Genomic DNA, 16,471 nt, shown 5'->3' with positions numbered 1-16,471 from the left:
AGTTTACGTTTCAGGTCGTGACCTTTCCTCAAAACTGACTGAAATGTTAACTCTGATTTCTATCTCCACAGATGCTGCCAGTCCTGCTAAGTTTTTACAGCCATTTCTGTTTTTATTTCTGATTTACAGCAGTTCTTTCAGTTTTGTTTGAAAGGACACTATGATAGGTTGCTATGATATGAAGTGGGAGTACAATTACAGACTATTTGGGTTCAATGGCTTTTTCTGTGTAATTCTAAAACCTACCATAAGGAGATTCAGACTGCGGCCTCAGTGACTCTCCCTCTGCCTTCCCTCTTTCAGAGGCTGTTCTGTGACACTGGCGGATTGGGTTTGCTACAAAACCTCTCATAATTATACACACTTCTGACATCACTACCTTATTTTATCACTATCATTATCGTCACTCAAGAGAATCCACTTGGACTAGGTACCAAATTATAGCCAGCTCATTATGTAGAGTCATAGAGATGTACAGCATGGAAAGAGACCCTTCGGTCCAACCCGTCCACACTGACCAGATATCCCAACCCAATCTAATCCCACCTGCCAGCACCCGGCCCAAACCCTTCCTAATCATATGCCCATCCAAATGCCTCTTAAATGTTGCAATTGTACCAGCTTCCACCACTTCCTCTGGCAGCTCATTCCATACACGTACCACCCTCTGTGTGAAAATGTTGCCCCTTAGGTCTCTTTTATATCTTTCCCCTCTCACCCTAAAACTATGCCCTCTAGTTCTGTACTCCCCGCCCCCAGGGAAAAGACTTTGCCTATTTACCCTATCCATGCCCCTCATAATTTTGTATACCTCTATAAGGTCACCCAATAGCCTCTGATGCTCCAGGGAAAACGGCCCCAGCCTGTTCAGCCTGTTCAGCCTCTCCCTGTAGCTCAGATCCTCCAACCCTGGCAACATCCTTGCAAATCTTTTCTGAACCCTTTCAAGTTTCACAACATATTTCTGATAGGAAACCAGAATTGCATGCAATATTCCAACAGTGGCCTAACCAATGTCTTGTACAGCCACAACATGACCTCCCAACTCCTCGAATCAATACTCTGACCAATAAACGAAAGCATACCAAATGCCTTCTTCACTATCCTATCTACCTGCGATTCCACTTTCAAGGAGCTATGAATCTGCACTCCAAGGTCTCTTTGTTCAGCAACACTCCCTAAGACCTTACCATTAAGTGTATAAGTCCTGCTAAGATTTGCTTTCCCAAAATGCAGCAACTCCTATTTATCTGAATTAAACTCCATCTGCTACTTTTCAGCCCATTAGTCTAATCTGGTCAAGATCCTGTTGTAATCTGAGGTAACCCTCTTCACTGTCCACTAAACCTCCAATTTTGCTGTCATCTGCAAACTTACTAACTCTACCTCTTGTGCTCGCATCCAAATCATTTATGTAAATGACAAAAAGTAGAGGGCCCAGCACCGATCCTTGTGGCACTCCACTGGTCACAGGCCTCCAGTCTGAAAAACAACCCTCCACCACCACCCTCTGTCTTCTACCTTTGAGCCAGTTCTGTATCCAAATGGCTAGTTCTCCCTGTATTCCGCAAGATCTAACCTTGCTAATCAGTCTCCCATGGGGAACCTTGTCAAACACCTTACTGAAGTCCATATAGATCACATCTAACGCTCTGCACTCATCAATCCTCTTTGTTACTTCCTCAAAAAACTCAATCAAGTTTGTGAGACATGATTTCCCACGCACAAAGCCATGTTGACGATCCCGAATCAGTCCTTGCCTTTCCAAATACATGTACATCCTGTCCCTCAGGATTCCCTCCAATAACTTGCCCACCACCAACGTCAGGCTCACTGGTCTATAGTTCCCTGGCTTGACCTTACCACCCTTCTTAAACAGTGGCACCACGTTAGCCAACTTCCAGTCTTCCAGCACCTCACCTGTGACTATCGATGATACAAATAACTCAGCAAAAGGCCCAGCAATCACTTCTCTAGCTTCCTACAGAGTTCCAGGGTACACCTGATCAGGTCCTGGGGATTTATCCACCTTTACCCATTTCAAGACATCCAGCACTTCCTCCTCTGTAATACGGACATTTTGCAAGATGTTACCATCTATTTCCTAACAGTCCATATCTTCCATATCCTTTTCCACAGTAAATACTGATGCAAAATACTCATTTAGTATCTCCCCCATTTTCTGCAGCTCCACACAAAGGCTGCCTTACCTCTTCCAATTTTTCAATGCGCTTGATAAGCTTGGTTGTAATGGAATGTAACTTTATGAGGTCTAATCCAAAGATGGCACCTTCCAACAATTCCATTGCAGAGGAGAGCTGAAAATAAATGAGAAACACATTGAAATAATGTTGACTGCAATTAAACAAAAGCTTTCACTGCAGTACAGTCCAGAAGGAGCCAATTTTTGTGTAAGATGTTACACCGTAACCTCATCTGCTTTCTCAGGTAAATTATCAGGTTGCAGAGTTTCAAAGACTGATTTTGGGTTAAGTCTAAAACCAGAAGAGTTTGGAAGAGAGAAATCTGCAGGACTGCCAGATCTTCTGGTGATCAGACAGTTGATTCGTTGCCAGCAAACGTACCAGAATTCAGATGTAGGGAAAGTGTGCCCCTGTAACAAATCAGAGGTCAGTAGCCACAAAACTCAGCAGCATCACAAGGAGACTATGACTACTGCCAGTATAATTGCTCATAGACTCCCTAAAGGAAAAGTAAATGTATCTTGTTGGTGGTGAACTTTCTCGAGTTGAGAGTTGTGGGATCAGAAGCAAATGTGAAGGGGTAGCTCACTCTTGCCACCCCTGTTCCAAGATCAAGTACCTCAGTCATTCATAGTTTAATACACTTTGAGGTATCACCCCACTTCCATCCTATCGCCAAATTGTCAGCCTACCTGCACTGTTAACCAGTCAGTTAGACCGACTTTTTCTCATCCCACCTCAGGCCAAAATAATCTCAGCCTAGGCAGGAATAGGCCCTTAACTGGTCATTAGTTGAGCAATTGTCAGTAGCAGAAAAACTATGTTTAAACTGAGCAAAGACAGGAAGATGGGGAGGTGCTTGGATGCCACTATCCCATCTAGTTAAGTTCCATTCCCAGTGAATGACCCAGGATTGGACGAGTCCTCCCCACAGGATTTACTCCTACTATCTTGGAAAATATTTAACCTTCAATCAATATTATAAAGACAGATTATTGGTTATAATCCTGTTACAAGTTCGCACAAACAGCAGTATGAAAACTGGCTATTGCATTTCATGCATTACAACAGGGAATACATTTCATTGGCTTCAAAGAGCTTTCAGAAAGGGACAATATTAATGCAAGTTTTTTTTCAAAAACACAAGTCACCTTCTCCAAAGTGTTACCATGAATCCTGAAGATGAATTGATTTCAATTGAAAGAGGTTGTTTCCAAGACATAAAATAACAATGGTGTTCTTTTGATGAGTTAATATATTAACTATGTTATGTATAATTTTTTTCTGTAAAAGTTATCAAGCACAGTTGTTAGGGTTCCATTGAGACTAGGTTTAGTCACGTCTAAGCTATTGTCTCAAGTGGCACCTGTGTTTGCTGTAATGCAGAGGCCAATCCCAGTGATCCTCCAATTTCCTCAATGGTTTACAGGATCCATGTCCTGTGATATTATAATGAAGAACAAATACAATAACATGAAATATCCAAAATAACACCTTGAAGTCTGTTTTAGTAATAATTCTCAGATTTCAACTCATCCTCATCATTTTTCATTCTGCAGACAGCACAATCCATGCAACAAATAGATCTGTCATAATTGTTTCTGCATCTCCTTGCTTATCATATCAAGAAACACCATGGATTAGATATTCCTTTGTCTATTGGGCAATTCACTCGTTGCTCTGTAAAGTCACCTTATCCCTAAAGCTGAAATATTTTTTGATATCACCCCGAATGACTAATTACAAGGTTATATCTCCTTGTGGACTCTCCCACTCATCTAATTAAGCAATTCAGTTAGATCACAGAAAATGCTGGAGAAACTCAGCCAGTCTGGAAGCATCCAAGGAGCAAGAAAAAAATGTAACATTTCAAAACCGATATGCCTTTTCTTCAAAACTGGAAAACCATGTTATTTTCTAATGAAAAGAGTTGCTAACTGCCTCAGATGGGCTTTGGAAATGAAAAGCTTGACTGAACCTTTTACTTTCATGACAGCAGTGTTGCACTGGCCTCTCTGCACATGTTTCATTACTCACTCAACCCTGCTTTTCACATTCACCTCAGCTTCAAATTAGGAGCATTCAGATCTCTTTATCTTTGTTAATATCCACTGTTAATCTGTTATGAGTTGCTATCTAACAGTGTTCGTTGATCAGCTGTAAACACAACTGATATTAGATTCCCTACAGTGTGGAAACAGGCCCTTTCACCAAACCAGTCCACACTGACCCTCCGAAGAGTAACCCACCCAGACCCATTTTCTCTGATTAATGTACCTACCACTTTCAGCAATTTAGCACAGCCAATTCACCTGACCTACACATCGTTGGACTGTGGGAAGAAACTGGAACACCCAGACACAGGGAGAATGTGCAAACTCCACACAGACAGTCACCCAAAGCTGGCATTGAACCTGGGACCCTGGTGCTGTGAGGCAGCAGTGCTAACCACTGAGCCACTGTGCCACCCAGTTAGCCAGCTCATAATGCTAGACCAGCTTCACAAATTCAGTGGGCTTTAAGGAAAGTTGATTTTCCAAGTGGAGACTCAAAAAATCACTACTGCTCATGAATGTTGTAGGCCAATTTATGTTATGTATGATCATGAGACAATTTCCCATCAGCTGCAATCCCCGAATGTAACAGGGGCCAGTATAAGGATCTCATCTTGGCCTGCAGTATCCAATGAAGGGAAATTTGCTGTCAGTCGGCATTTGAAACACAAATGCAAAGAAATTCACTTGTGGCTCTTGGTATCACCCCGAATGACTAATTACAAGGTTACATCTCCTTGTGGACTCTCCCACTAATCTAATGAAGCAACTCAGATCACAGAAAATGCTGTTTCCATCAAAAGGATTTGTGAGAAGATGTGATTGAGGTTTTAAAATGCGATGAGGAATGCATAATTTAGCTGCAGACATACCATGAGCACTGATTGCAAAAAACAGCCCAGTATTAAAGACAGTCAGTTAATTCAAATAGAAGGAATTATTTTTCCTCACATGACAATGGCAACACTTCCCCTTGTGGAGGTTATTCATGCTCTGTCAATTAACACCTCTTTAAAGGAACTGTATGAATATAAATTTAGAAACAGAATTGAAGATTATAAGGAAGCATACATGGAGTTAAGTGAATGCACTTGGGAATTATTATTTTCTAAACAGCTGAAATGGTACAAATAATTGCAACGGGAATTGGTTAATAAGGAATCATAAAGCCTCAATGTTATGGAGATGTATTTGATTAACTTGGGTGGAAGAGGAATAGGTAAAATCTTTCAGGACCTTCTCTAGGATTAAAGGCAATAGGTGGACATCCACTATAGAATGGACTATGTATTATCTATAGTCGAAAAGATTGGCACTGGAAAAGCACAACAAGACAGGCAGCATTCTCTGAGGAGCAGAAGAGTCGATGTTTCAGGCATAAACCCTTCATCTGGAATGTGGAGTCAGAAGGGGGATGAGTGATAAATTGGGGGGGACGGGGGGAGTTGGGGGAGATAGGTGGAAAGGCAGGTGGAGGTAATTGTAATCGGTCAGTGTGAAGGGTAGAGCAGACAGGTGGGAAGGAAGATGGACAGGTAGGAAATGTCAAGAAGGCAGTGCCAAGTTGGAGGCTTGGATCTGAGATGAGATGCGGGGAGGGGAGATTTGGAAACTATTAGTGAAGTCGATGTTGATGCCGTGTGATTGAAGGGTCCCGAGGCGGAAAATGAAGCAGGTGGCTTTGATGTGGCAGTGGAGGAGACCTAGGACTCGCATGTCCTTGGGAGACTAGGATGGGGTGATGAAGTGGTCGGCCACAGGGTGGTCAGGTTATTTGGTGCATGAGTCCCAGAGATGTTCCCTGAAGCACTTTGTGAGTTGGTGTCCTGTCTCCCCAGTGTAGAGGAGACCACATTGACAGCAGCAGACACAGTAGATGAAATGGGTGGATGTGCAAGAAAATCTCTGTCGGATGTGAAAAGATCCTTTGGGGCCTTGGACGGAGGTGAAGGTGGAGGCATGGGCACCAGTTTTACACCTCTTGCGGTCGGGAGGGAAGGTGCCAGGTGTAGAGGGTGGGTTGGCAGGGGGTGTGGACCTAATGGGGGAGCCGTAGAGGGAATAGTCCCCAACACCTCATCTTCATCATAGACATCCAGTCACGATACACTCATGAATGACAAACTCATTCAATTGGGAGAGAGTGAGGACTGCAGATGCTGGAGATCAGAATCAAGAGTGTTTTGCTGGAAAAGCACAGCAGGTCAGGCAACATCCGAGGAGCAGAAGAGTCAACGTTTCAGGCCAGAACCCTACATCAGGAAATGGTTTCAATTCAAACTCATTCAATTGGTGGAACTGTTCCTCACCCTCAACAGCTTCTCCTTTGAATCCTCCCACTACCATCAGACCACAGGGGTAGCCCTGGATATCCGCATGGGCCTCAGCTATGCCTGCCTTTTCACAGGATACGTGGAACAGTCCACCTTACGCAGTCACACTGGTACCATACCCCACCTTTTCCTACAAAACATCAGTGATTGTATCGACGGCACCTCGTGCTCCAACAAGAAGGTTGGATGGTTCATCAACTTCACCAACGCCTTCCACTCTGACCTCAAGTTCACATAGACCATCTCTGACACCAAGTTCACATAGACCATCTCTGACACCTCCCTCCCCTTCCTGGACCTCTCCGTCTCCATCTCAACACAGACATCTATTTCAAACCCAACGACTCCCATAGCTACCTTGATTATACCAACTCCCACCACCTCCACCCTCCCCCATACCCCAACCCCTGTAAAAATGAGATCCCTTACTCCCAATTCCTCCACCGTATCTGCTCCCTGGAGGTCATCCCAGATGACCTCCTATTTCAAGGACCGCACTTGCCTTTCTCACGTGATCAACAATGTCCTCCAGCACATCTCCTACACTTCCCGCACCTCCACCGTTGAACCCCACCCCTCCAATCGCAACAAGGATAGAACCCCCTGGTCCTCACCTTCCACCCCAACTGATCTCCCGACAGCACATTATCCTCAGTCATTTCCACCACCTACAGTCAAACACCACCGCCAAAGATATTTCCTCCTCTCCATCTGCATTCCGCAGAGACCATTCCCTCCGTGACTCTCTTAAGTCCACACCCTCCACCAACCCACCCTCCATACCCGGCACCTTCCCTTGCCGCTACACAAGATGTAAAACCTGCACCCACACATCTCCCCTCACCTCCGTCCAAGGCCCCAAAGGCCTCAAACCTGATGAAGGGCTTATACCTGAAACTCCGACCCTCCTGCTTCTCGGATGCTGCCTGACCTGCTGTACTTTTCCAGCACCACCCTTTTTGACTCTGACTCTCCTACTTCTGCAGTCCTCACTTTCTCCTATGTATTTTCTGCAGAGCTTCTGTGCCAATTACTGTCTCAGATTCCATAACCTTTGACATTACGGAAATACAGGCAAAAAACAAGTGTTTATATTTTAGCTAATTCCCAAACATTCCGAAGTGCTGTACAATAAAAGGAATATTTTGCTTGCCACAGTATTGAATGAGTAAACTTGTCAATGTTGACAAATTCAACATTTCACTTTTCTTCATTCTCATTTTTAAAGAGTTTACATCTATGTGTTTCCCTTTCTAATTGTTCATTTTAAACAAACCCATCTTCAAGGTCAGGCAGAAGTAAAGATTCCATTGCCCTGTTTTTGTTAAGCAGGGAAGTTTTCCTGGTACCCAGGTCAGAATTGAAGCACCATCACTAAGAACACAACTACTGGTCACTCATCTCATTATTGTTTGTTGGACTTCGCTATGAAGAAAATAGAAAATGTTTTTACCAACATATCAAAAAATGTGTCTAATTTGCTTCCACATTGTATGTGGAGCTACTTTGGGCTGTTTCCGAGCAGTATGTTAAGTTGCTTTATAAGTGCAGTTTCTTCCTGTCCTGAACTCCATCTGGAACCAACGCATTTAATGGTTGAATTCTTCAGCTGTTACTGGCAGATAAATGATAGCTATAGTTTCCTCTTTGTGTTCTAGTGAAAATGTTGCTCTTGGCTTTAACAGATAGTGAATCATAATTTCATTTCAAGTGGCTGCTCAAACTATATTGTACACAGAACTTTTCTTTTCAGCATTCTAGTCCAACCTTTCTTGCCAGTAATTTCTTCATTAAGCATCCTTCGCAGGATTTTAGGAGTTGAATCTGGCTTAACTGGCTCCCAATAAACTGCATGCTCAAAACACACATTAGAATGTTCTGACACTGCAGACAATGGGGCTGTACACGGCATCCTCCGAGGACATATTTGTATTCTTCTTATTCTTGAGATCTCTACCCAAAGGCAGTGTGGCACCCACTGTGCCACATTATCCATCACAGGTAGGGCAAGGAGACAGGTCTTGAAATTACCCCAGCCAGTCCAGGTGTAAACCTTGTGCTCTTGGAACCAGAACGATCCACAGTAGCCTGTCCAGCCAACTGGCCCACAAGGAATCCAAGTTGTTTGGCACTACAGACTGTACAAGCACGTTGTATCTGCAGCGACGAGATGTAGGGACTCTGACTTTTTTTTCATCACACAGCTGATCAGGAATCTCTCCCGCTCTTATCACCTACTGTTGGCATACACTGGAAGCATTTGCAAGTTTGGAAATGTTGTGAATGCACCTTCCTTGACCTTTAAGCACTGCAGTGTGGCTTGAAGCTGCTTCTTCTGGCTCAGAGGCAAGAACACGACCATAGCCATGTTCCTGTTGCTATAATTTAACAATAAACTGTTCTCAAGGAGTACGTTTCCACTTTGAGAATGGAGAGGAATGTGCAAACTGTGAACTGTATATCAAAGGCATCTTCTTCTGCATCATTGTACCATTTCTAACTAGTCTCACCACTACCTTTCCAGGTTCTTTGAATAGATATTTGAACAAAAGCAGTTGGTTTTTGCAATGAGCTGGCTCCAGGTCAAAACATCTCAAAACTAACTTTCATGTCAGACTTAGAAAGCTCCTTAGGCAAAACAGAATGAAACATGATATTAATTCAGTCAGTCTAAGTTGGATTTAACGTTTGTCTCAGAATCTATGACATTAACCTAACTCACTCCAACCCATTGCTAGTGAGCACCAGTTGATTTCCTTGGCTTTTTCCTATTTTGAGAAAGATGACATCTGTAAACTTCTCATTTATCTTGGACTGAGGTACCAACCTGAATAAAGTTCAAGGTCTAATTTTTAGTTACTCCTTCATTAAGCGTTGAAATGAGACATGTAGGTTGAACTCATTCTGAAAATTCCTGCAAATCAGTTTCTGTCAGATAGTACAACAGCACATAATCTTGAACAAAGCACTCTATGTTTTTTAAGATGAGGTAGGAAAGAAAATTGTGAAGGGAACACAGAGATGACGAAAACATATAGATAGATTGTGAGTGGGCAAATATGTAGCAAATCCAGTATAATGTGGGGAAATGTGAAACTATCCGTTTTGGCAGGAAGACTTTTTGAAATTGTTGGTTGGTTCGCTGAGCTGGGTTGATTTTCTTACAAATGTTTCGTCTCCCTCCCTGGTGGCATCTTCAGGAGCCTCCGGATGACGCCCTGTTGTTGTGATCTGCCCCGAATCTATACGGTTCTGTCTGTTGTGGCGGGTGGTTCTTCTTGTGGTTTTGTTCTGTACTGGTCTGTAGATGGGGTCTATTTCAATGTGTTTGTTTATGGAACCAGTGGATGAATACCAGGCCTCCAGGAACTCCTGAGCTTTTATTTGTTTGTCCTGTCCCAGTATCATGACATTGTCCCAGTTGAATTGGTGTCCTTTGTTGTCAGTGTGTATTGATATGAGGGAGGGCTGGTCATGTTATTTTGTTCCAAGCTGACATTCATATATTCTGGTGGTGAGTTTCCTGCCCATATGTCCTATGTAATGTTTCTTGCAGTTGCTACATAGTATTTTATATACCACATTGGTCCTGCATATTGTGGATATGGGTCTTTTGTCCTGAATAGTAACTAGAGAAGTGTTGCTGTGGATCTGTGTGCTGTCATTATTCCCAGAGGATGTAGAAGTCTCATTGTTAGTTCTGAGACATTTCTAATATAGGGTAGAGTGGTGGGGGGCACAGTGTCTTTTTGGTGCCGTTTATAGGCCAAGCACCAAAAAGATGAAGCTAATAGGATATCCATTATTGACAAAGACTTTGTATAGGTGTTCCTTTTCTTTTTTGCGGAGTTCTGGGGTGTTGCAGTATGTTATGAATCGTTCAAACACAGTCTTGACACATGCTCTTTTTTAAAAAGGCGTATTGTCTAAATGGTGAAAGATTGCAGAGATCGGAGATACAGAGGGATACAGTAGTCCCTGTGCATGAATCGCAGAAGTATGCAGGTACAACAAAGATTCAGGAAAGCTAATTGAAAGCAAATAAATATTATCATTGGTTGACAAAGGAATTAAATACAAAGGTAGGGAAGTTATGCTTCAGTTATAGAGGACATTGCTGGAACTCCAACTGGAGCACTGCTCAGTATTCATAAAAAGAGTCAATTAATTCACAGTGGAAAGGATTATTTTTCCTTGCATGATATCAGACATAGGGGCTCGTACTGGAATGAGAGGTTGTCTTGTTAGAAAATTGTGGACAGCCTAGGTTTGCATCTGCAGGAATTTAAAATATTAAGAAGCACCTTGATTGAAGCATATAAGATCAAAGGAGGTCTTGACTGGTAGCTGTGGAGGAGGTGTTTTTTCTTTTAGGAAAATCTAGAACCAGGGGTCACTGTTCACAAATCAGAGGAGATTAAAATCAGATCAGCCATGATCTTATTGTGTGGCATATCAGGCTTGAGAGATGAATGCCAACTTCTGCTCTGAAGTCTATGTTAGTGTAGGTTACCAAAGTAATAAAGCACCCAGTATGCCCATCATTGACATCCTTCATCCGACAACTGCAGACACAAACTCAACAAGGATATTCCCTGTTGCAAAGAAGTGTGCAAATTCCAACTTGAATGGTTTCCAATTGAAAAAAAAATCCCTGATGATGCTGTCACAGTACAAGTGGAATGTAACAATCCCAAGGAATGAACCAGCCCTTGAACAATTCCAATAATGCATCTGGCTCAACTTTGTTCTTGTTTCCGGACTCAAGATTTCTTTTGGAGTTGACATAAGTACAATTAGACCATGAGCTTTGCAAACCTCCATGATTCCTTAGAAATTGTTACGCCTTTATGAGATGCTGTCAAATTATGTTTGGCTTTTTTTCCAAATGTGTTTAATGTCTTTTTCCTCCAGGTATTCCACATCGGAAGACAGAGTTTTTAATGAAATGCACTTTCACAGACAAAAACATCATCCTGTAACTCACCCAAGTCAGTATGTCTTGTAGGAGGTCAGTCACTGCATGTTAATGACCAATTTGACTGTAGGGAAAACCACAGTGCACTCCAAAAATACGTCACAAGGGGAATGTGGTGTCCTCTGACAACTGCAGCACTCACTATCATTGGCCTTGTGGAGATCAGCTCACTCAGCACAAACAAAAGATTTTCCTATTCCTTCGGCTTCATTTGCAAAACCAAGCCATTAAACTTGTTGAACTTGCACCAGTTCCAGAAAGAGTACTATAAAACAAAATCAGTTTGCTGTTATACCCAAGACAGCAATTTCGGAAATGTAGTTCGAATGTAGACTGCCTCATCGGGAGCAAGCATTTTCGATTCAACCTGTTACTTCATCTTTTATTCCCTCCAGAAATTGATTTTTTAAAATCCTTTCAGAGTAAATATAAATAATTGCTCCAGTAACAGTTGTAGGGCAGACAACTCACCTTACAAACCTTACCAGACTCATCACATTGAAATTCAAGGCAAATTTACTTTTTATCCAGCACAATGTTCAAATTGCAATACTAACTTGTACAAGTTAGAACAAAGGTTTCAGAGGTAACCTTCATAGATCACCTATAATTGTGTCAATGACTGTTGCATTTTTCAGGGCATGTTACTGTGAGGATATAATCTTGTTTAAAGCTGCACAATCTTTTTAATGAGCAGAGTAAGGATTCCAGAGAAACTGATCTTAAATCCATTGTATGGGAATATTATGGTTTCATGCAGCGTTGTTTTCTTGAGTACTTTGACCAGGTGCCCCACGAAGAAGCTGGAAACATATTTAGACTATATACCCAAATCTTGTGTTTTATTTGACATATATTCCTGATTCAATATTGATGTAAGAGAGACTTACTGAACCCATCTCTCAAATTAGGCCATTGGCAGGATTGTCCACTATTGCCAACTTTTTTTTTCATTTCTTAATCACTGGTGGCATCATTGTGCTATCTTGGTGAATTTTTTCTGAAAATATTATTGTTTCTCACAGCTGGTAGTGTTGTTGATAGACTCACTGTCTGGCATCAATATTGGGCTAAGCCATGGGATGTGCTGGAATTTGTACGTGATGTGCGTGTTCAAGGAGGAACCTGTACAGTATTGATTGAAAGACATAATGAGGATCAATCCTACTGTGACCTGGTGGGCACAGCGTTTAGCACTACTGCATCACAGCACCAGGGACTTTGGTTTGACTTCAGCCTTGTGTGTCTGTTTTTGTGGAGTTTGCACATTCTCCACATGTCTGTGTGAGCACCTGCTGGCTGCTCCAGTTTCTTCCCTCAGTCCAAAGATATACACTTTAGGCAGATTGGCCAAGCTACAGATTTGTCCAGGGCTTTGCAGGTTAGCTGGATTAGTCATGGTAAATGCAGAGGTTACAGGGCGTGAGGGGTGGATCTGGGCTGAATGCTCTTCGGAGGGCTGGTGCACACTTGATTTTTGATTTACCAGCCAAACCAATAAGACATGTCGGACATTTTTCTTAAATACAGAAATCAATATAAAACAAATTCTACAATTAACACAACCTAACAAAGTCATAGGACCCAAATTTATGTGGTTTAAGAGCACTAGCAGGATAAGGGAGCTCGACTTGTCCTATAATGACCGACTCTTCTGCATATGGCCATAACTTGAGCTAAGTCTCCATCTGATGAAGCCTGTTCAGAATGGTTCTAATACTTGGGAGTCATTTGCAAGATTATTCTACTGTGCTTTGGTACAATGGAAAATGTAGTGAGGTGACATAATGGAGCATTATAAAATCATGAGAGGAATAGATAGCATAATTAGACAAGGTATTTTTCCCCAGGGTGGGGGAGTCCAAAACTAGAGGGCACAGGTTTAGGGTGAGAAGGGAAAGGTTTAAAAGGGACCTAAGGGACAACTTTTTCATACAGAGGGTGGTGCATGTATGGAGTAAGCTGCTAGAGGAAGTGGTGGAGGCTGGTATAATTACAACATTTAAAGGCATCTGGATGGGTATATGAATAGGAAGGGTTTAGAGGGATATGAGCCAAGTCCTGGCAAATGGGACATGTTGCACCAAAGGGTCTGTTTCCATGCTGTACATCTGTGATACTCTATGACGCGATAACTGTAATTATTACATAGTAAAGAACCTAAACCACTCCATTCTAAAAGATGAAAGACTTAATCTAAATTTGTTTAAGAACTATAACCTGGTCTAGTGTGATTTTTAACTAAAGTTATTTGATATGTTATTACAACTCCATGACACTGTAACCCTTTTGCTATAAATTCTGTGTCATATGGTCAGGTTCCAGAACCACCTGATGAAGAGGCAGCACCTCAAAAGCTAGTGCTTTTCCAAATAAACCAGTTGGACTATAACCTGGTGTTGTGTGATTTTTAATTCTATAACTGTAGATTACAACAAATCACTGTTAGGGCTAGTTCGTCATTATCACTGTACTCTACACTGCACATTGTCGATGCTTAATGCTTTCACATAAAATTGAGCTAATGTTATTTGAGTTAATGAGCCCTCAAAAGACTGATTTACTGCTAATGTGAGGAGGTTTTTGTGTATGGTGTGTTGGGTGACAAAAAGCAGGGTCAGGGGAACTGATCACACCTCCACGAATATGTTCAACAACAATGAGCAAATCTGATTATTTGAGCGCATTTTCAAAAGCACTTTTGATTCACTTGTCTACGATGGTGCACCACACCCCTTCCTTTATCGCAGTTTGCCAAAAACGCTTCCATGAAAGCATACCCTCAGAGACTTGCTCCACAGCCTGATAGTTATCAATGCAACATGTTCAGCTTCAGTTGCAACCAACCTTGAAACTGTTGCCTTCCGCTTCCTGGAATTTCTGCAATCTGATTTGGCCAGCGCAGGAGTCGAGAGCCGAGGGTGGGGCGAGGCAGGTACATTTACAGTGTGGTCCCGAGCTGATAGTTTCCACTGTGTACGAGTCGTCCGGCCTGGCGGTGCCTTCCTGAATCCGGTGGCAAGCGTCCCGGCCCAGGGGTGTAAGTACACACTTACAGCGGCAATCCGAGCCCTCAGACACGGCTTTCACTTTGTCATAGTCCCCTAGCAACTGGAGGCAAGCGAAGAGCAAGTCACAACCCGTGCGTGTGTGTGCAAAAGAAAACAGCAAACCTTAAGTGCAAAGCAGCAATATTCAGTCACTACATGATATATCCAGTATACGGTCAACAGTGAATGCACAATTAAAAACGTGGGAGGATTACACTTCTGTTACTTCTGACTGTAACTTTGTTTCATTTTAAAGAATTGTGCATCCGGCAATCTGAAGTTTCCTAAATCTGTTGCTGCACAACAACCAGAACATTTAGAAACTTGCAAATGCACATTTGCAGCTTTGACTTTGTCTCAGGGATCTAAAGGAAAAGAGGAGCAGGACTTCCTCCTAAATGCAAGCCAGTATCGATAAGAATGTTCCCAATTAGAATTAAATAATACTGATGCAACAGTGCTAAAGGAAAGCTAAAGAATTTGAAAAGGTTTTGCATATAAATGACAGGTCTGTTAGACTGAAATAAACAACGATATGACGGGCACATCATTAAGTTATAAGAAAAACCATTTTCCCAAAGGTGCAATTACCATTCCAAAAATATGCTGCAGTTGTTTTCAGTTTGTTTCCCCTTTCTGACTAGTAAAAGGGGTGATTTTACCTCTGATAGGTTGCTGTCCTGTTTCTGGGATTCAGTTGTCCTGGCTTCAGCGTCACTCTTCGCTTCTTCCCAAACAACTGGCATCAGTTTAGCATTTTTGCCGGTGATGTTGCGGAGTCCGCTGTTGACCGGTAGCCCACTGCACAGAGCCAAGCCTACGATGAAGACTGCTCCCCACAGCATCTTCGTTATCCGCATGAAGGGAGCTTTCCGCACTCACTGAATAAGAGTGTGGTCGGGTCGGAGGGCAGGATTACTGGCAGCTGCCAAGAGCTGCAGAAAACAAATACCAATTCCCCCCCCCCCGCCCCACTAAAATCGGCAAGATCAAGGCTGAGGCAAACACTCCAGAGAACGGTCCAGTTCCTTCACTTATAGTTTTTGACAAATACCAGTTGCACATATAATACTGCGTTGCCATTCATAGCGAACCCCTGATGTGGAGAGAGCATTAATTTCCAATGTGCAGCAGAGCTGGGTTTGTCGCTGCTGATTGACTGAATGGGACGAGAGGAAGCCAAGAGGAGTCTCACTGCCAATAGTCAGCAGGAACAGATGAAGGGGTGGGAAAGGAGGGGGCTGGTCCAATTCTAACAGCCTTAAGAACAAAATGCAGAAAAGGAAGAGATGAAGAAACCAAGGATTGGTACAATTTAAGAAAATGTGGAACTTATTTATCAGAAGAAACTTAACCATGGTCCAAATCTGGGAAAGAATCAGTGAAGTGAGATGAGGAAAAAAAATAATTTGAGACACATTTCTCCATTCTTCAAACCGCATTTTGTGATACAGTGTAAAGGCTTTCAGTTATATTGTTTTTACGTTCTGGTATTTGAAATGCAAAATGAATTCAATAGGATAATTATGGGGAAAATATTTCCTCTGATAACGGTATCAAGTGTGGGGGAACATAATCTTAAAAATAGAGCTAAACTATTCAGATGGGAAATCAGAAGACAGCATTTCACATTGAGCAGTAAAAAAATCTGGAATTCTGCCCTCCTTGGCCTGTTGCTGCTGAAATAATTGGAGTTTTCAACACTAAGATCAGTCAGTTTTGTTTGGGCGAGGGTGTTGTGAAATTTGGAGTTAAGATTAATAAATGGAGCTGAGCCATCATCTAATTAAAAGGTGAAGAAATGATTTGCATGGCTTATCCTTGTTAATATTCAAGACTTTTAGTGCCTGAG

At 42.3% G+C, this 16,471-nt stretch overlaps 1 protein-coding gene across 4 annotated transcripts in view; it reads right to left on the bottom strand.

Annotated features, from left to right (window-relative positions):
* The window catches only part of LOC122554640 (olfactomedin-like protein 2B), a 79,035-nt gene extending 62,834 nt beyond the window's left edge, over positions 1-16,201 (bottom strand). For all 4 annotated transcript variants that reach the window (XM_043699980.1, XM_043699979.1, XM_043699978.1 and 1 more), the window contains exons 1-3: positions 15,282-16,201; positions 14,417-14,680; positions 2,211-2,318 (exon numbers count right to left, since the gene is read on the bottom strand). In XM_043699980.1, the coding sequence (XP_043555915.1) occupies positions 2,211-2,318; positions 14,417-14,680; positions 15,282-15,479 (570 nt within the window). In that variant the 5' untranslated portion in view covers positions 15,480-16,201. The remainder of the gene's footprint in view (positions 1-2,210; positions 2,319-14,416; positions 14,681-15,281) is intronic.
* Positions 16,202-16,471: the final 270 nt, after the last annotated feature.

Source organism: Chiloscyllium plagiosum, chromosome 11, assembly GCF_004010195.1.
Source record: "Chiloscyllium plagiosum isolate BGI_BamShark_2017 chromosome 11, ASM401019v2, whole genome shotgun sequence".
NCBI lineage: Eukaryota > Metazoa > Chordata > Chondrichthyes > Orectolobiformes > Hemiscylliidae > Chiloscyllium > Chiloscyllium plagiosum.
Note: the sequence above shows the minus strand (reverse complement) of the source record. Positions and strands in the feature narration are given on the sequence as shown.